The sequence below is a fragment of the Homalodisca vitripennis genome, chromosome 4 (genome assembly GCF_021130785.1).
Source record: "Homalodisca vitripennis isolate AUS2020 chromosome 4, UT_GWSS_2.1, whole genome shotgun sequence".
NCBI classification, from domain to species: Eukaryota; Metazoa; Arthropoda; class Insecta; order Hemiptera; family Cicadellidae; genus Homalodisca; species Homalodisca vitripennis.
In genome coordinates this window covers 163,668,473-163,691,277 of record NC_060210.1, presented here as the reverse complement: position 1 = coordinate 163,691,277, position 22,805 = coordinate 163,668,473, and the positions used below count along the sequence as shown (strand labels likewise).

At 33.2% G+C, this 22,805-nt stretch overlaps 2 protein-coding genes across 2 annotated transcripts in view; one reads left to right on the top strand and one right to left on the bottom strand.

Moving 5' to 3' along the window:
* The window catches only part of LOC124361262 (histidine-rich glycoprotein-like), a 41,887-nt gene extending 21,362 nt beyond the window's left edge, over window positions 1–20,525 (bottom strand). Inside the window, exons 1-2 of the mRNA XM_046815309.1 lie at window positions 20,505–20,525; window positions 17,390–17,749 (exon numbers count right to left, since the gene is read on the bottom strand). Of these exons, the coding sequence (XP_046671265.1) occupies window positions 17,390–17,749; window positions 20,505–20,525 (381 nt within the window). The remainder of the gene's footprint in view (window positions 1–17,389; window positions 17,750–20,504) is intronic.
* A 650-nt stretch (window positions 20,526–21,175) lies between these two features.
* Window positions 21,176–21,511, top strand: LOC124361261 (cuticle protein 7-like). Its single transcript, XM_046815307.1, has one exon. The coding sequence runs from the start codon at window positions 21,176–21,178 to the stop codon at window positions 21,509–21,511; it is 336 nt and encodes a 111-aa protein (XP_046671263.1).
* Window positions 21,512–22,805: the final 1,294 nt, after the last annotated feature.

Genomic DNA, 22,805 nt, shown 5'->3' with positions numbered 1-22,805 from the left:
AATATTATAAATCAAGCCATATACACTGCAATAACATTAATAAATCACACAATACAATGAGAACTTTTATATATATATATATATATATATATATATATTCCATATATTCCATATATATATATATATATATATATATATATATATATATATATATATATAGATTATGTAATAAAATTGTCGATCATATCAAAGTAGTAATAATGTAAAACCTCATTTATTCAACCATTCACACTACCCGCCCACATGCAACCCACAGGTACCGCTAACCACCACCCCTGACACCACACGGCCTGCAACCAGTCCACTACACTCGCCCTGAAACGTGTAAGCCTCTTGATAGTTCTGGCATTGTTACGGAGTGAGTTCCATAAACAGCAAGCTTGAACATTGAACGACATATTACATATATTAACAACTAATGAGCGGTGAAGAGCGATAGAGAAGTAGAGAAGTTCTCCGACGTGATCGTCCACTAACATCAGATATGAAACTAAAAATGTCGGACAGGTAGGTAGGAGAATTTAACTTGACGATTGAGTGTACAAGAGTGAGGATATGACATTCAAGAAGCTGTACAAGCTTCCGGAGCTATAATAGTTGGAAATAAGGCGAAACGTGCTCAGCACGTCTAATATCAAAATAAATCTGATCTAGTGGTTTTGGGCTCGTTGAAACCTGTCCGACATCTGAACGGTAATGTCGTTTGTCACAATAGGTGAAATGAGGAAACAAGAGTCTTAACCAACATAACTTTGACGCTAAGTGGTAGATATAGAGCAAACCGTTTAAACTGTGAATGCTGGCAAATACTCTGTTACAATTGCAGTTACTAGATCAGTTCATGTGAAATGTGTGTTCATGTGAATCGAACACATATCAATTGGTCCGAGATATTTAGAATTATTGTCTTGGTATTCGAGTTTGTGATTGTTTTGTTAAAGTTTCAGCAAATTGTCAATGCAAATAATAAGTCTTGTAGTATCTATAACCATGGTTTTAGTTTTGTCTTCATTTCGCTTTAACTCGTGCTGATTCACCCAAGACGAAATTGATTCAATATAACAATTCATTAATGAAACGCAAGTGTGTTTATCGTCGAAGTATCGAAGGTCGAAAGTATCTATATGTTTGTAAATAGTCAGAACATAAATGGGAATTTTATTGTCTAAATTGATATTACGTTGTGAAAAATTAGCTGTTAGTTTGTCAATTAAGTGAAAAGCATGAGATATTATTTTAATTATACAAAGAAATTGTTAAAATATTTTACATACATAGTTTCAAAATTTTATTTGAGCAATATACATTTTAACTTTAAAACTGATGTATTTCCGGCTCTCAGCTCATGATCACAATTATTCAATAATAGAATTAATTAATAAATTGTTTATTCAACCAGTCGATTAAGCAAGACTGTGTTATCCTTTCTTTCTTGTATAACATGAGCAATAATCTGTAGAATACAACTGCTATGGGTAAATAACAATTCTTGTATGAACTTAAAATCTGTATTTGTAAAAAGTTTGTTATATAACCTAAATCTAATTATTTATGCCTAGTTTCAGCTTAGTTGTACATATTTTATAGCATGTGTAGTTGTTAGACGCCCTATCAACGTTAAGGTCTTATAAGCATTTGGAACTTAAAAATAAACACTGAAAGTTTCAGAATAAAGTACTTTTGGTAAATACATTTGAATTTTCCCCGCTACCGGATTTTGCTCGGCCCCAGGAGAACTTTTACCACCGAGATTTAGTTTCCTGGCTTTCATTATTATCCGCCATCTCCTGAGACTTTTATTTCTATCTGCCGAGTCTGAAAATTAAAAGTTTTACTTTTCATTTAAAAGTAGCAGCATAACGTGTTTTATACTTTTATAAAAGTTTTGAAAATGAAACTTTCGTAACCTGTTACATAATCAACTAATGTAGCCTGAGCTAATGGAAGCTTAAATCAGCTTTATTTCAGCTGTCTTCAAATCTTCATCTTTTTTTTATGAAACAGTAACTTACAAAAACTACGCTGCTTCAAGGTTATAAAATCAAACAATTATGTTTTTAATAGTCAATATAATTACAATTTTGTAAGATAAAATATGTAAACCCGTTTTCTACAATTACATACGATTCAAAAAGGTTGATTAAAAAGGTTCTGAAATTAAAAAGGAATTGTTTAGAAATATTTCAATGCATAACACTGAAATACTCAATACATATTGAAATCAACAAATAAATAGATTAAATACATCATATAGTATTAAAACAACTAACATAATCACAAACATAACATAATCAACATAAATAGTATTAAAACATCAACAATTTCCTAACATTCTGACTAATAACTAGGAAAAAATATTTTTTACGTGTTAGAACACAAGGAGAACCATAATAGGAAGGACACACAAAGGTTTGAATACAATTTTTTCAATTTAATGCTGACTTGTCTTTCCCATCAGTATTATAAACTCCGAATGTATTATAAACTCAACACGTTGGTAATTAAATCTTATGGGCTATATCAAAATGGAAACTATAAACGTAAATTGGTGTAGTTTTTGTGGAATACTGAGTAATCTCAGAAACTATTTAGAATGGATTAAGCTTTTCAGAAATATCGTTAATATTAAGTTTTCGAAATTTATTATGTGTTGTTTTTTGCACAATTATGATAAACTTTATTCCTGTGGGCAAATTGAGGCAGTATGTACCAGCTGACTAGCCCCAACAAGAATCCAGAGTCTGGCAGGAAGGTAACGAACTGAGCCTCTTCAATTTTTGACAGCTTTCAAGAAAATGACCTCTTGTCAAACTGGGTCACCACTACAGGCTCTTTTATGCCGAAAAGGAGAACGTCAAATTGCACGAACTTAGGCAGTCTCCAACAATTTGGCTAAGGAATAATCTAGACCACTTCGATTTTCAACACCTTTCAACAAAATTACTTCTCGTCAAACTCAGTCAGTAAGCAAGCAGAAGAACGTCAAAATTTAGAAATGTTATGTCTCTACCAAAATGAGCAAAAGGTCAAACATACTCGGTCAAAGAAAAAATTATTAATAAGGAAAGAAAAACTTAACATCGGTTTATGAAACTGAATATACTTTAAACATTATGTTAAAATACAATACTATTATTGATCAAACATGTATAATGAAAATGTTTTCCTTTATTCACTATTTTCATGAATTTATTGTTTATTAACATGTTTACGGCGACATGTACACCCATCGGGTTCATGATGACGTGTATCCCATCGAGATCACGACGACGTTTACCCCATCGGGTTCACGATGACCTGTACCCCATCGGGTTCACGTCGACATGTACTCCATCAGGTTCACGATGACGTATACCCCATCGGGATCACGACGACATGTATACCCCATCGGGATCACGACGACGTTATACCCCATCGGGATCACGACGACGTTATACCCCATCGGGATCACGACGACGTTATACCCCATCGGGATCACGACGTTATACCCCATCGGGTTCACGACGACGTTATACCCCATCGGGATCACGACGACGTTATACCCCATCGGGATCACGACGTTATACCCCATCGGGTTCACGACGGACGTGTATCAATCACATCAGGCGCACAATTGCTTAATTTTTATGTTAAATTAACTTATTTTAGGTACCCCAAAAGCATGGAGAGAAATTTATAAAACGTATTGAAATAACTTTTTTGGGGCAAAATTGCGAAGCCTACATAAATTTCTCCTCATACTTAGACGTTTAACATAAAAAATCGGTTACGGTTTTTGCCATTATTATTGAAAAATTCGATGGCAAATAAAAAAGTCTAGAAAAAAGCCGTCATCGTGAACGTGTTAAACCATATGGATTTAGGAATGTATTGTTATTATAATATGAGATATTAATTTATCTGAATGTAGATTTTCATTGTAAGATTTATAAGAAATATTACGTTGTATTTTTATTGTGCTCAGCTGTAGTTTGAGTAATGTTGTGTATTCGGATGACCAAGAGCAAAGTTTCTGTTTCTCCACATTTCCGTTCTCATGGCCTGCAGGGTGTTCCATTCCGACAAAAACTGCAATGAGAAGGGTTGGTTATTATATTTGTGCAGTGAGCGCCTGACATCACTAGACAGCCTCTCCCTGCTTCTCCTGACTCTCATAATGGAACTATAACTGCTGGTAATTGCCTTCATCGTCAAGGGTGGATGACACAGAGATATCTCTTAGTACATCTTCATCGTTATACCTAATCAAATCGCATTTATTTCCAAGGCGATGTATTAGTTATTTTAATACTTACAAATATTATCTTGTAAAATAAAATAAGTATTAATTATTAAATAAATTGTTTCAAATAAATTCTTCCTTCATTTAATTACTAAATTAAATTTATTTAACTCGTTTTCTCTTTTTATTGCAACAGGAATTTTACTCTACAGTTGTATTGCTTTTATAAATGTTTAACATCGTGACTGGTTCTTTGTACGGGGGGGGCGTATATTTATTATATCAGTTGTTTTTAACATGAATAATAGCTTCTATTATGTAGATTAGGAGATATGTGAATATTTGTTATGTTTAAAATGAAACTAGTATGATTAACGTCTAGTTTTCTACAAGGAATTTGAATTATAGTTCGTGTAACTTACGTATTCGCATGTGCACTTGATATTCCACTATTGCTACAGCGAATTATAAGTTTTACAAAAATCTTTATAGTTCTCTTGAAAATTTTAATTCCTTGTGTTAATTTTGCGCATATTAAATTTGAATCTACTGTAATTCCCTAACATTTTAATTTACTTTACTTTCTTTTTCAATTCTTATTTTATGTGTAAACATTTTTATGTTATGATTCTTGATATTAATATTATTAAATTATCAATGGAAAATTCTTTAAATTACCTTTTAAGCATTTATATTTTATTATCATTGAACAACTGTCTTAAAAATATTGTATTTAATAATGTATGCGTAAATTCCTGATAATGTACATATCTTCTTGAGATATTAAGAATGAAGTCATCCATCTACTTGAAACTTTGGGAGTATTTCTGATATAATTTAAAAATAAATATTGTCCAAAAAACTTTCCTATTAACTTTTGTCGATTTTTTTGTTGGAATCGTTCATGTTCGTAGTAGTCAGAATAGTAAAAATTTGTGTTATACTGAAATATGCTTTAAACCAATAATTAGCAAAGGTTATAATTAATCTAAAATGTTTTAATTTATATATAAGCGGTTGTGAGACACTGTGTCGGAGAGTTTATCAAGATCGAGATAATGAAATAGTTAAATGTTATAGTTGATGATATGTGTGCTGCTTTTAGTTTAGAAGCGTTTATAACCTAACATATTATGATGAAAAGGCCTGCAGACAAGCGTCTGTGTGTGATGGTTACACAAACTAATTATGCGCTTAGTACTGTTGTATGCAAGATAATAGAATATTGGATATAGCTCATGGCAATGACGTAGCCATTACCCATTTCCTACAACCTCAAAGCTGTTTATGCTGAAAGTGATTATTTTTCAGAAAGCATAAAATATTAAGTCCGATTTGGTCATAAAACACTACATTTCCATAATTCAATCATAGTAATAGAATGTTGTTTTTAAGATTTGGACATTGAAGGCGTTAAGGTTCGTTTAACATCAATTATATGACAACTTTTCTTTTCTGGTGATTCTGGTGATTTTAAAGAATTTTTGGAACTTATACTTTTTATAAAATGAATAAATATTATTTTTAAAGGTCCATCCTACCAATTATTAACGCAATTACGATAATTAATTAATTATCTCACAATGTGTACAAACCATTCCATTTAGGAATAAGAATTGACAAAATTACGTAAGTAATACACATGAACAAATAGCACAACCACATCTACATAAGAGTTATATTTATAAAAATACTTTAGTGGTATTAATATAGGCCAACGTATTTATTTTCCAACACTCACAAATAACTTACGATATATGCGCGGGTTACAATAGTTGTATTCTGTCGATTTGTGCGTGTACCGCGATCATATTTGAGTTTTCCATTTTATTTTTCTAAAAGTGTAGGAGGTAACGTCACACAACCTAGAATGTTAAACACGTTATTTTTAGCGTATAGGTCCATGAGAGAAAGTCAATGTATATTTGTTAATTTTATTTCATTAAGGGCACCCATTGCTTCACTGAGATTGAGCGCTTTTCAGCTATCTTGAAATGTATCAAAAGATGAGCGTCTTTGAAGCAGTATCTGACATAATCACTGACGGGAAACTGTAGTCATTGTGGGGGGGTGGGGGGGGGGGGGGGTGGGGGGGGGGGGGGGTGGGGGGGGGGGGGGGTGGGGGGGGGGGGGGGTGGGGGGGGGGGGGGGTGGGGGGGGGGGGGTAAATTTTACTACTATCCAAAGAAATTGTAAATTTTACTGTGTTTCTTTACAACAATTATAAAGTTTGAAATTTTTGTAAGGATTATTGTTAAAAATGTACGTATACGATGGTTGACATCGTAATGGTAATAAAATGAATGCTTATATTATGATTCTGCAACCATATAAAAAACATTAGTTCAAAACCTCACTAAAAGCTCCAGGGCGAAATGGCCCGAGATCGTTCAGTGAGCATGTCGCAATCACAAATGCATCAATCATGCTCTTATCGAAGAGGGCACAGAATTGGTGCAGTAGTGGTTAGCTTTGTGGGACACCGCGCCCGCGCCCGCGCCACGGCGGGGCGGTGGCGTTGAGTGCTGGGGACAGATGTCGGTCAGGTGTCGATATGGGGCTGCATTGATTACACTCAAGTACCATCGCAAGACACACTTTTAGTCGAGTGGCCCCAGAGAGCCATTGACTTGTATAACTGTTCCTTGTGCGGCGAGAAAGGGTGAAAGCGAAACCTCTCTGTTTCGTCTTAATTACCCTTTCTGGTGTAATCGGAGTTAAATGTTCTCCTACTAGCCTACTTGCAAAGTGCAACTGTCAATCAAATAGAGCTGGCTAAGTCATCATTGTACTACCTTCTACTAGAGTGAATAATTACTGAAGTAAAAATGTCCGATGATAAAAAATGTAAAATGCTGTTAAGATATGATGGAGAAATTTTATTGTGTTTAAGAGAAGTAGTTTCTAGAGGTAGACCGCTAAAGACTGAACATGAGTTAATTTGGATTCCCCCATTACTAAAGACCACCAAAACATACTAGTTTCTTTTTCAGATGAACTCGTTTTAGAAATCTTTCATTTCAGTACCATACTGTACTTGTATATATTTAAATAACTGATTAAAAACTGGTACATATGTTCACAATATTTTGTAGTATGCTACTTATATTTATATATTTGATACATTGAAACAGAACTTATTCTAAGGGATTAAAACAATTATTTTAAAATATACAAGCTCAGTAAAAACATAGAAATAATAGTTTTCTTCATTCTATATTCTTCTAAGAAAAAAATTGGGTTAATTTGGAAGAGATGCTACTAAAATTTTAGGATCTATTAGCGATAGGTTACTTGTCGCAGTCACTTATCGATAATATAGGCCTAAACCAAATGAAACTTCCGTTTTCAATCGGCAATTCTGATGTTACTAACTGATATTTATTCAAATGATGATGAAATGGTGTCATAATAGTGTCAGTGAGCTAGTGAAAATAAAAGTGATATTTGTTACTACCTGCGAGGAACAGACAGAAATGGCCAGCTAAGATGATGTATGGCATCATAGAACATCTTGATGAATCTATGACGGAGATTCACTGATTGGTGATGAATTTACCTAAATACAGATCACAATAAGTGCAACATAAATATATTAATAACATTCATAACGCACGCATACTATTATACGCAATGTTTGATTCTTTCCTTGGCTTGGTTCTTTCCTTAGCTTGGTTCTTTCCTTTACTAACCTGCAAAAGTAATAAAGATCTGGACGAAAGAAGCTTAAACTTAAAATCTCTTTTAAAACCAATATTGGCTTGTTGGTCAGAAGCGGTTTTGTTATTCAGCCAAAAAAAATGTAAAATCTGTTAAAGAGAATAAATAATTTAATTCCAACAAAAAGTTTAAATTTGAAAATAAAACTACGTTGTGTAAATTTGGAACTAGCCAAGGCTATTTTAATTGGTTATAGAAGTTCCAGTGAAATTTAACGAGTAAATATCTAAGTGATGGTTAGTGTAATTTCCATAATAGCTATACTTTAATCTGAGTATAAAATAAAATCAATGCTCAGAACTATGATTCATTTTGAAAATGTTATGTAACACGAACTGGCTGCTAATTCAGACACATTTGATGTAATTTGACCTTCAGATGACCCGGGATCCACTCCTATGTGTAAAATAGTTCCTTATACAGTTTCACATTTTCCTGTGGAACATGACAGAAGTAAAGTTGTTTACTTTATTTGGCTGGTACCAGCTTGAAGCTGTTGCAGCTTTATCTGCCTGCAGCTTGTACTTGTTCTACTGTAAGCTGCACACTGAAGTTTAATCGAGTTTACAATGTTATGGCTTTTACTAATATTTTACGGTACATACTAATCAATATTTTATAAGTAATATTACGAAATTATTGTTACAAAACAAATTAACTAGTTGGGTTTAGTCCTTTTTCAATTATTGCTTGAAATAGAAAATTTATCTAAACTTCTAAAGCTTTCCCAATTAATAAATGTGTGGGTATGGCCGGTTCTCAAAATAATAAAATTTAATAATTTGTCATAAAGATAAGCTATAAAAAACATTACTTTCAAAATTCTCTTACGACCTCCCTGTTGCAATTCTTTTTTGAAAGTATATTTTACTCAGTAAACGTTCAAGATAACTAAGATACCCAAGTTAGGATTTGCCTAGGACTTTCCTAAACTGTCCTAGACACCACCGCTATTGAAATCCTGTTCGTGTCTATGGTTGTGACGTCATAACCCAAAGTTTCAATAAAAATATTTCTCTGATGCTTTACAGCTCTTTGAACTGAAGCAATTTTTAATGAATCACCTTTGTTTTAAAAAAGGGATTGAAGTTACATAGATATAACAATGATGCTGTACAGAGACAATTAATTTAGTGGATGAGTTGTATGAAGTTTGAATTCCTCCTATTCGAGCTTGTATACTGGGTTAGACTTAGTTGTAAGGCTTACGTGGCTGTTGTTGCAGCACCTCCGTTTTCTTGTTCACACCGCGTTGTGAAACTACTAAGGCAATTACATTTTTGAAATATTTCGGCCATAATTCTTCCGGTATTCAAAGGCGAGAGCCTTGAAGACTTGAAGCCTTGAAGACACTTGGAGACAAAGTGAGGCCGAAATATTTTTAAGAATTTAACTGTGTAAGAAACGAGCTGTGAACCGGAAAACTTAGATGTTATTTGTATGTTCTGGTCATAAGAACTTGTTTTTATAGAGACATTATTGGTCTATATTATCAGCTATGAGGGGTAAATAAAATATATTTGAGCTCTGAGGTACAATTTCCCACTAGATATCCGTTCTTTATACTCCGTTTGGAGTATGAGAATCAGATAATAAAAATGTACCTGTATCAACGTGTTTAATAATTAAGATTTCTTCGAGAAACAAATATGGCACGTTTTTACGATATATACAAATTAAATGTGAGCTGAGACTGAAAATTTAGTTCCGTTTAAGCAAGTCATATTTTCTTCACGTTGTGCATGCTCAGGACATGAAGGGAGGGGGTGAGGCTTAGGGTTATGAGGAGGACCTATTGAATGCTATGAAATTGCTTTTCGTTTGAGTATTTACATATTTTACGGTCACGGTTTCTTTAAATTTCGTATTATAAATAGAGCAGGTTAATTGCATTTATCTGATCACATTACATGGCGGATGTGGGCTACTTTTTTTATTGCATGTGTCATCTGATATATTGCATATAAATTTGAATTTATATTGAACAAAATCTAAAAATGATATAGCTGGAAAAGTAATATCGTGTTTCAAACCATATTGTTTACAGTGACACAAATTTACTAAGAATGATAATTGGAATAATAACTAATTAAACTATTTACTCCTTCAGAATATCATGTGTACGATGATATGTTTAAAATACAAAGCCACGTTAAAAATCCTCCTAAGACCAAATTTTGATGACGTTGTAAGTCCATAAAACACAGTTAGACTTCATCATTTGTCATATAAAGGTTAATAAAGAGTAATATAGATAGTGCAATGTACAACTCTGTACAACTCACTGGTGAACAACCGACATTATAAATCCATGTACACTACAGATGCGGTAAGTTTTCATCAGCCATACCGGGAGTCCTAAAAGTTTCCTCCCCCACCTAGACTACTGAACGGCTGAGAGCTTTCAAATCTCCTTTGGGGATACAAAATTACGGCTCCTAAGACGTGATGCTTTTCACAATTACATCCCTCACAATTACACCCCTCCCGAAATAAATGGCGGGAGGCAATTGAACAATGTTCAATGGATTACTCCATCCCATAATGTCAATTTAAGTGTCTAAGCGAGATAAAACCAACAACATCATGGCAATGTGTAGCGTCTAATCACCGTTTCAAAATAGACGCTATTGTGTATGGGGAAAACGTGTTGTTCTTTTTCCATCATTGATTTTCTTTATTATTAACAATATTTTACAATATGAAAATCTTTCACAATAATTTTACTTATCCCTAAAATCCCCAAGTTTTTGGCATAATAATGTTTTTATTTTTTAATAAGTGCACATGGAGCGATTTATACCGGTGAATATTTGTATGCTAAGAAATATATAAAATCTCACCATTCAAGATATTATGAAACGCGATTAATATAAAATCTCCAGTATCCATCAATCTTTGGCAAAAGGTAGTCTATGATCCTAGAAGAATTATAAAAAAACTACTACGGATAGTGAACTATTTATGTAAAAACCTCTAGTGATTACCTGATGTTATAACTACCTAATAGGAATCAGTTTAGAGATAAAAATTTTACGAGAATATTGAATTTACTATTTTACAAGGATTACCAAGGGGAGTACTACGGTTACAAATATTTCTGTAGACCCTAGGGTAATCTACTGACCTTGCAACCACCCAAATGCAATCAGCCTACAAAAACAAAATGGAATTATCTATGGTTCTAGAAGAGTGAATCGGACCATCCTCTATTCCCCAAGATGATCGCCTGTCATTGTATTGTAAACATGTTATGCTCCACTTAGGCAGTGGAATACGTACGTATCCGTCACTAAGCAATCTGTTTCCAAATCATTCAATTAATATTTCTTTCTTTCTGTTGTTATCAAACATTATGATTTTTTATGATAAATTTCTGATCAAAACACGCCTCTAAAGTTACTATTTATTGGTAGTGTTAATAGTTTAACTCCCTTAACTAAAAATTAGCTTCTTTCTAAATCTAAAAGGACCTTTGGCGATATTATACAAAACCTATGTCAATAGCCTGACTGAAATTGAGTGTTTACTGTGTGATATGGTTACTAGAATGTTATATATATATATATATATATATATATATATATATATATATATATATATATATATATATATACTAGCAACGATTGATATACCAACTGTACGCTTTGATGACTTTTATAAGATCATTGACAATGTTGTATTCTACCTAAAAATGACTAGTATTGAGTGCTTGTTACGTCAGTCGGTTACCAGAGAGTTATATATCAATAATCCACTGCTCCTAAATACACTCTGTTAAACAGTATAGGACCAATAAAGAGAGATACATTGTGTTTGCAAACTGATTGGTTTTGGACGGCTAGCGTGAGTTGATCGCCAAAGGCTTATACACCAATTATTCAATATAACATCGTCAACGATCTTTTGAGTGTTAACAACGAGTAACGCAGATTGCGAATTAATACGGTATAAACCGTAGTTACCAACTGACGTAATCTGCCCATATCAGTCACTCTACACACGTAACATTGGCATAGAGTTCTATAAAAGTGTTTTAAAACTCGTTCAACACTTTTATGCATTACATTGGGCTTTAACCTGATAGTGTCGATGTTTGAAGATTGACCAGTACTATACAAGTTTATAAGTCCAGTTGAATGGGTTCTATATAAAACAACTTCTATGTCAATTTTAACATACGATATTGTAAATCTGTGAAAATAACGAACGCTCTATGTACGTGTCAGAATACTTGAGGACATTTCCAAGCAAACTTTCCTTGTGGCTTAACTCACGTATAAGCCTACCAAAAATGTGATTCCATTTTACCTCCAGTACAAACTGAAGAGAAATATGATGAGAATATTCTCCAACTGACCTCTGGAATATATGAATGTATTCTGCTTAATATAAACAATTTCTGATGACGTCTTTGTTGGGCCACAAATATCCTTATCTTATTCACGAATACGGGATCGAATGAATCAAAACGAAATTGGCAGAGAGGTGCGGGACTTATTCGCCGTCCCAGTAGGTATTCCTGACGAAAGTGCTCCAGGGGCGCTGTGCAGCCAGGATTGTGTGACTTCTACTTGTAGAACCTGGCAACTTATAGTTCGTTACGAACCATCATGATAAGTTGCAATGTGAAGATAGAGTTTGGCCAATTATGACCATTGTTCTCAGAGGGACTTGAGGGTGCGGGCTCCCAGTAGTGCTCTTGTTGGTAATGCACAAGAAATTGCAAGTGTAAACCTGTTTTTAATTAACAAATAGTTTCTTCGTTCTTTTCTTCTTCGCAATGCGACCCATTTTATACATAACACCGAAATATGTATTTGCCAAGGTATCTACCTTATTTTTATTAGATGGGTATTAATTATTTCAAAGTATCAGTTGTTCTAAATAAATTAATGTTATTATTCATTATGAAGGCCTATGTCTTTTGCAGGTAATTCAAAGATAGTTACTAATACATTTTTACAGCATATTTTTAAATTACTGAGAACGATTAAATGTATATGTTGCTTCCCTTACTCATCTTATCTTGGAAGAAGGGTTCCTTAGTCCAGTAACCTGAGGAAGATAAAGCAACACGAGAGTACACAGTAATCAATTCAAATATTGGTGTCGACTGTAACATTGAAACTCCTGGTAATTTGTTTATCTACTCTATATGGTATGCACAATGGTCTTTAAGACATTATTTACAGCTGTACTACTGCATTAAAATAATTAAATTAAATAATTTAGTAAATAACATACATTTATAGAATATAGAATTAAGAATATTCATATGATAATTTATTACTAATCAATTAAATAAATTAGGGTGAAATTAGAAACAAGCTACCTAAAAATAACGAAAAGCCAGACTTGACAGTTAATTAAAATGTTCACGTTTTTTTCACTCACTTCTTAAACTCACTCATTCATTATAACCAATAAACAGTGGTAATTACATTTATTTTGTGGATAAATAAAAATACAATAATTAAACAAGAGTATTCTGTAAATAACAATTATTTAGTTCGTCACAGAACTAAACACGTTTGTTAAGAATTGGGAACTTCCCTTCTTGTATAATGTTAAAAAAATATAATTCCATTTGAAGTAAAATAATAATTTTAATAAAGGTGTATTATATTTTATTAAATAAAAATTAAGAGTAACTTGAATGAAACTAAATTTGACAAACTTTGAATTGTTTATTGCGAAAGCTTTGTGGTGTAAATGATTTTATAGATTTTCCTGGTGGTTAATACGAGATGTAATGCTTTTAGGCACAGATCCACCCACCAAACGGAATGCTAAAGTGGCGTGCTCTTACCCAGATTGTCAAGGGATCCCCTTGTCTTAACACAAGTGTTAATGAGTTCCGTTATAACACGTTAATGAAGCAAAACCAGTCTGCTTTAACTCACCGATATTTATTGTATTATATGCATTAATTGTGACATAATAGAAATTGCATTAAATACGTACACCGCATTCAAATATTGCAAATTAAACAAAGTATTGCATTGTTATTGGAGATCTCGTATATCTAAATATTTGATCTATTAAGGTATGTATATTAAGGGTTCTATAATATATGAATATTTATTAAAATGTAATACAATTGATATTTTTTACAATTGGACTTTCATTTTGAATGCACTTACGAATAAAAATCCGACAAAATAATTCATATTAAGCAGTAATAAGAAATATATGAGTAATATTCAAGGGGTTTTTAACGAATATACGAAAATTCAATTAAACCTTGTAAATATAATGCGTTAACAAAAACCCGTGTTTTTATACAATTTCGGTTTTTTATTTACATTATTTTTAAGATATTTTATTATCTCACTAAATGATTTCATCTTTATGGAATAGAAAAATGAGTCGGAAAAATAATTATTGAACTATATAAAATAATAAATTATGTGCATAATATAACAACGGATATACATTATACGGATATATATATAATATATATATATATATATATATATATAAATAATAATAATAAATATAAATAAGCACTTGTGACTCTGCTAATGGCAATGTTCAGGATAGACATTGTGATCTCGGTGGACGACGGAAGCGAAGAAGCAGACTCTGTGGAGGAATCTGAGTACACTATGAAGGCAACACACCAACTAGTTATCTAATTCGTTCATAAAAGGAAGACTGGTAAAATGCAGCCTTGGGGGATGTCCTGAAAAACATTTCGTAGCTTATGCGTCAGTCTACGTAGTTACCAATCAAGCGATGACTAGATTCAATGTACTTACCACTTTGCAGGTGCAGAACGCATATTGACAAGACTGACTCGCTCTGAGTCGCGGGGACTGAATTAATTCCTTCACTCTCTCAGACAAACTTTGAGTGCTCATAATTTCTTATGGAGACAACATATTCAGGTGCTTTAGAAAAAAAATCAAGCACTTATAACCACTATTTTAGCCACATTGATGAAAAAAGAGGCTATATCTTCTTCTTGAATTTGAAATATTCCTTCCGTTAGCTAATGTACTGATCAGATACTGTAATTAATGTATAAGTTATATTAAGAATCCAAAAATAATAACTATATTCTAATATCTAGCTGCCGCGGCTTCGCAAGCAATTATAAAACTCGAAGTCCTTATATTAATTAGTAAAAGCGCTTAACATGTAATATGACAGAGTCCTATGACATTTTTCAAACGAAAGTAGGCATACATCAGGTACATATAATTTTAGTAATCATAGTTAAGAGGATCAGAATTTAACCTGACTCTTATAACATGTTTTGCACGTGTAGGAGCATTTCTGGTTCGAATTAATTATGTTTCCATCGCCATAGCTGAGTCTGCCTTGTTGCCCCGATCAAGAAAAGCAAATAAAAAGGTCTAGGAAACCTATTTCTAGCGTTTACATCTAGCTAGCGTGTGTCATATACTTCCGGTCCTAAGATATTTCCGGTAAAAAGGAGAAATATATACTAGGTTCTTACAACATTTTAAAATAATCGTTAATACGGTTTTGCGTTATAGAGTCTTGTTGTTTATCGGAATGTGGCCTGGGAAGAATAGATCGTTGACGTATGTTGTTCATTTCACAGTTTTCCTGCCGCCGTTAAATGCCAAGGAACAATGTCAAGGAATCCCACCAGTTAGCAGTACCTTACGTTAAAGCATTCACAGCTTAACGTTGGTTGTATAACAGAGTTTAAATATTATTTACAATGCATTAAATATTTTTAATTCATCACTGGCACAAAATGAAAGTGAAAGTTAGATAGAAGTTTTGTCTTTGCTCTCTGCAGTACACAATGATCTAGCAAAATTAAATTAATACTGGGAAGTGAGCTGTAATTTACTAGTGGTATTAAACATTATACTTTTTTTTATTATTTAATTTTAACAAATGTTTTAGCCTCCTTCATGACCTTCAGGTGAAAGTGTCAACAGTTGTTTAGTGTTTCTTAAATTTGAGGTATTATTAAACATAAATATTATAATTATGTTTTAGAATTCTTAATTATTCAAGTAATATTTTCTAATCTTCCATTTCAATTAAACCTTCCTCAGACATCAACGGACATTAAAAAAAGAATTTGTAGAATAATAAATGACCAAATTGGTCCAGCCGTTTTCAAGATTAGAGTTTAGGAACAGATTTCGCGATTCATTTTTATTTATAAGATAATATTAAGTATACTATTTTGAGAATTTATATACATTCGATCAGTAATATAGCCAAGAGTTGTGCCAAAAAGTTCCTGAACAATACAACAAAAAGAAAAGAATCCTTGTTTTACTTGCAGCTTAGACCGAGTTTCATTTTATCGTGTAATAAACAACACAATATTCATAGTAATATCAGGGACATAACTGCCAAGACTTATATCGCAAAAATACACTAAACTCATGAAATATATTAGTTATAAACAAGATTATTCTACTAATATATATATATATATATATATTTCATAAATAATAATCAAAATTAAACGTAACATCTATCGTTCAGTTTTTCCTGTTAGTAAAGAGATCATGTACACATTTTATCACTAATTAATTGAACATCAGTTTCGTAGTGCTGTGTTATAGTCTCATCTTTGATAATAGTAAATCAATATAACGGAATATCGAAGTACCCGTAACAACATATAGACAGAACGAATGAGACATACAGACGGTCTTCCATTGGACCTTTTGAAACAAAACGCAGTAGAATACTTCCTTGATCAACAGAAAACTACATCATATTTTTCTCTTTGACTTTCAAGTCAACTTTGAAAGTTAACTTATATCAAGAGTTATTGGAGAGTCAGGCAGACAGAAAGTCATACAGATGGGCGGACTGCCAATTTATCTTTCAACCATAAACTATTATTTGGTCTAAGAGGAACCAATGTACAAAGTTCTAAGACTCCAGAACCTTCGTGTGGGGCGGTATCGCACAGCCGGACAGACGCCGACAAATTCAAAAAGGCCATGTTCCGGTCCTTAGTAACACAAGGAACATATGTGTCCAATCCGAATTAAAATCGATCGTGTTCTGCCGATGAGTTTATTCTTCGCATAAAAGTTAATAATCCATAACACTCTATGTATACTAGAAATATTAACACTTGTAAATAGACATAATAAGAACCTAGGACTACGATTAAAATATTTAATCAAAAATGCTCAGCATATAAAAATAAGTAAAATATTAAGTGATGAGTTATGTAAAATGTAATAGTTGATAAATCAAAATGTTATAGGCTATTTTTTAACTACTGTATAATGTAAAAATTGTAGAAAATTCACTGTAAATACAAATGTTATTATAAATGTAGAAGTTTATTTACAGTCGCACAAAACATAAAGTGATGAATAATGAGAAAGATTCGTAACTGAACGAAAAAATACAGTTTTTTTTAAATTTTATGGAAAATAGATTCAGTTTACAATTGTAAAAATATTACATTAAGTTGAATTATAAATGTGAGTATTCGTGGTGTTCTGGGATGTGTTCCTGGTGATGTTGGTAATGTTGAGGATGGACGTTGTGTTCCCTGTGGACGACAGCGTTAAAGCCAGTGTGGTGATCAGCTGTGTAGTGGACGACGCGCTTGGAACCGTCCGCCTCCACCAGCTCGTAGCTGCCGTGCACCACATCCCCGTCACGTTCCTCCTTCTGGCTCTTGACATCACCAGTGTGGCTGTCGTGGACGCCGTACTCGAACTTGTACTTGGGGTGAGGGTCGTAGTAATCTTCCTTGTACTCCACGTGGAACCCATGGTCGTGGCCGGGCTGGGGGAAGGCGGACATTACCGCCACCACGCAGGATACAAGGAACAGCTATTCAAAATATAAAAAATTGATATATCTGACATACTTTTGATAACATGTACGTTCACATGAAAACTAACCTAACCTAAATTACTTGTCAGACTGGATGCGTAACTGGCAACCAAATTTTCGTTATTAGAGATATGGTTATCATGTTTGAGGAGCAATAGAATCACTAAATCCGTCCTAACATACCGATAGGACAACTCATTAGGGGGTGGAATCTCGACTTCAGTTATAATAAAAGGAACCTAGAAACTTAAACTTGTTGCCAATAAGTTTAAGCAATAGCGTCTTTTAAAAATTAATAATTAATAAATAGAAAAATAAATAACGTGTTAGTAACGAAACAAAAGAAGACAGTAAAAGATTGTAGTCCAAATAAAGAAATATGCTATTTGTATACACTTTATGATTTGTGAATTGTAGTGTTTCGTATATTTTGGAATTATTATTTACATTTCACGAAATAAAAAATTTCACGTATTATACCTTTGAAACCATAGTTAGTTTACTGTAATAAAAACATTCTGTAAAAATTTACAATTACAATAAACGAACAAAAAACCAATAGATATTGTTAAAAGTGACATAGTGCTTGATGCTATACCTGAATGAACATTTCTGGTTGTTGATAATTGCTGACGAACTACTGGAGCTGAATGAGGCTACATGGAGTGGTGCTGTATTATATACTGTACCGTAGTCTAACATCCTTGTGTGACGAATGAACATTTACTTTACGCCGTATGCTTTCTTAATTGGCAAACATGCATAGCAGGCTCGATATAACGTTAACTATAATTAATTATCATGGTTTAAGTTAGATTTTAAAAACTTAATTTTTATAATATGATTAATAACGAGTAGACAATATATGTTTATTGTAAAATAGACTCAAACTATTTTGCAATAAATTTAAAACAAGAAATACAGTTGTAGAACCAAGAAATTAAATTTATATTTTTATTTATGTTATTTTTAACGCGAGATCTGGAACAGATAAAATTAATGGTTATTTACAAGTATATTAGGTACATAAATAAAACATTATTTTCTTGTGTTTTTTTAAGTAAAAGCAAATAATGTAAAATCTTGTAATTTGTTACGTGCTGTGATAAGTGGTCAAAGAGGTAAATGAAAAGTTGTGCACTCAATCTGCAACCTCGATGCACCAATCTGACCTCATTAACTAAAACAACAACGGAGCTAGCCCTGTCATCATTTGTGCGAGGTTAATTTGCGTACAAAATGTTAGTGAATCGGAAGGGTCACTCATTGTGATGATGATGGAATAGCTCGTTTCGATAAACTGTTGTTTTTACGGAAGATTTCACTTGAACGCTGCTCGGCCGAGAGGCGAGGCAGGCCGCCGGGCAGCCTCAGCGCCCCGGGCTAGGGTAACCGACACCAGACTCATTACACGGCCCTACTGCATGTCATTACACCATGGGACCTAAGCTCAAAAGAAACTCTCAAAGAGAAGCCGAAAAAAGCTGGCGACAAGATTACTGGGGCAGGGGTTTGTCTGCACACTAACCCCTAATTACCTATTGAGACATAAACCGCACATACTGGCCGCTGGCGCTGGAGTTGTTTGTTACAACTTTAAATTACGTGAAGTTATTGTTGACACTAAACAATAGTAGCAATTAATTTTTATTGTTATTTAACCTTGAAAAATAATTTTTACAATGCATTGAATTTTTTACAACAATAAAATAAAAAAATGTCATTTAATTAATTTAAAAACGATTACATTATACTTCACTTCAACTTTACTGTTTGTCACTTGAACATAATGTGGTTTTATCTTCATTTGCAAACTCTGACACAATCACATTATCTGCCCACATATTACTCTCGAGCGAGGTGCTTTCAAAGTATATGATGGACATTTGAGAATTTGCCTATAAAATCGCGTTAAAGAGACAAAAAGAAACGTATTAATTATAGTTCAGCAGGTTTTATGTTTATTAATTACATTTTTACACTATAATTTTGGAGAAAAGATATTTATTAGATACAGCCAGGTAGAGTATGCCACAGTACATAAGAGGCTCTGCCGATTTTGCATGCAACATTTCAAACCTATAGACTATTTCATTAGGCTACATGTGTTACTGTAGCTCAATATGTACAAACCTCATATAAATTTAATGAGTTTAATTACAAGTATATTTATTCTGCAATTTTCTTCTTGCCATCAAGGTTACCAATAAGGCCAATGTAAAAATTCGCAAACACCCAGCTAACCTCAAACCAACAGGTCATTACACTAGGCTACATGTGTTATTGTATCTCAATAAGTACAAGATTACAAGTATATTAATTCTGCAATTTTCTTATTACCATCAAGATTATCAATAAACCCAATGTAAAAATTCGCAAACGCCCAGCTAACCTCAAACCTAGCTCATTACTATAGGTTACATGTGTTATTGTATCTTAATATGTACAAATATCATATAAATTTAATGAGTTTAATTAAAACTATATTTATTCTGCAATGTTCTTCTTGCCATCAAGGTTACCAATAAGGCCAATGTAAAAATTCGCAAACGCCCAGCTAACCTCAAACCTTCAGCTCATTACACTAGGCTACATGAGTTATTGTATCTTAATATGTACAAATATCATATAAAGTGAATGAGTTTAATTAGGTACATGTATATTTAGTCTGCAATGTTCCTATTATCATCAAGATTATCAATAAAACCAATGTAAAAATTCGCTAACGATCAGCTAAATTCCTTGGACTGACATGTACCATCATCATACTCATTGTTGCTCATACAGAAATCTAGCTTCGTACAAAATTTAAAGTCTATAGGATTGTTCGTTATAGAGATATCGTGCGGACAGACCGAAATAAAATTTGTCTAGCCCCACGAGTGATAGGACTCGCTAAAGTTCAGCCAATTAATATAAAACAGAATTACTATATTACAACGTAGCTCGTATCTCTCCTTATTAGTGATCATACACCGTGAGGTATGTAGCACGTAACAACCTGCTGTATAAATACTCGTACCACAGCCTAGTTCTTTCAGTCAGTACAGTATCACAACGGACTACAACATGTACATTCAGGTGATTGAACAATGATTTTATTCCTTTTCAATTGTTTTCAAATCCGTAGTGTCAGAATACGAATAAACTGAAAATCGGTATACAAATATTTTCTAAATACGCTCTTACAAATCACCCAATCTCATTACTCAATATTTGTCCAGTAAAAAAGTCTTAAAACTTTCTAAGAAACTGGTAAAGCGTGATTTTTTTTATTGACAAAAATCAACATCAATGAAAGTGCAATAATTACATAAATTATAACCTTATTAATATCATATAAAATTTAACATCATATACGATTTTTATGTAATTTTAGTGGATTTTGAATAGCTGTTCCTGGTATCCTGCGTGGTGGCGGTAATGTCCGCATTCCCCCAGCCCGGCCACGACCATGGGTTCCACGTGGAGTACAAGGAAGACTACTACGACCCTCACCCCAAGTACAAGTTCGAGTACGGAGTCCACGACAGCCACACTGGTGACATCAAGAGCCAGAAGGAGGAACGTGACGGGGATGTGGTGCACGGCAGCTACGAGTTGGTGGAGGCGGACGGTTCCAAGCGCGTCGTCCACTACACAGCTGATCACCACACTGGCTTTAACGCTGTCGTCCACAGGGAACACAACGTCCATCCTCAACATTACCAACATCACCAGGAACACATCCCAGAACACCACGAATACTCACATTTATAATTCAACTTAATGTAATATTTTTACTGTTGTAAATACAATATATTTTTCATAAAATAATAACTTTATTTTTACTAAGTTTTATTACTAATATAATATATATATATATATATATATATATATATATATATATATATATATATACACACACAGTCAATTTCATACATATTGAAATTGTTGATTCATATTTATATAAATATTAGAACAATTTATCTGGTTCTTGTACACATATACAGTCTCCTTTGACTCCAAAGTCAATAGGATTCTTTCTTCAATCAAGAGGAACTTAAGTACCAAGTTTCAAAGGGCCTGTCTATCAATAGTTATCGCACATATAGACAACGGATAGAGCGGAAAAATTAACCTACCTCTATCGAATGTAGGTTAATTTTTCCAAAACACACACCTAATTTGCATTTTATAGTCCATGATAACTTTATTGTACCTGGTCTGGAGCATTTAAACACATTCGTGAATGCATTTATTAAAAACAACATGCTCGTAGCAGAGCAGTCATATAAGGGTACGGCCTTGTTAGATGGTACGAAGGGTCTATAATGAACTTAGAAAACGACAATTTTTGTATGTTATTATTATTGTGGATTTGAATCTCTCCACATTGGTACTTCTGCTTTTCTACAAACTTCATCTATGCATGATCTCGTTCATGACTTTGCTGGTCTTAACAAGTTGGAGTTCTCGAACAACCTTTTTAGGCAAATATTTTACTTTCACAACAAAAGTAATTTTAGGACCTTATCGCTAAAGAGTGCATCTGGGAATTAAGAGATTCATCTGCAGAAAGGACTAAAACAAGCTCACTAAGAGTTGTGATAAATACTGAAGGAGAAGCAAGAGCTGCACAGAATGATTATCTTTCTTAAATATATTAAGATTGTTGCTTTTATGTCCTTCATACGACCTGAGCCATCGTAAGACTGTTACTCAGAATCTAGAAGCAGGAAAAGATATTTTGTCTTTCTCATTATCCAATGATTTCCAGACTCCACTTATGGCGTAATCGTCCTCTTTCATGCCGCAAACGTGTTATTTTCTTTTGTTATTCCAGTAGAGTACTACAAACATGAGTTTTATACACTGGTGAATAATAATAGGAGTTCGTTTTCCCACCAATTCAGAATGGGCGGCACCGGCTGAGTAAATTATTCTCCTACTACTCTCTCAAATAAGTCGATAGGAGTATACACGAGTCCAAAAGTTATAAAAAAAAACATATGAGCATAACGGCGAGAGATGCGATTACAGCATGAAACACTGAAAATGGTATCGAAACATG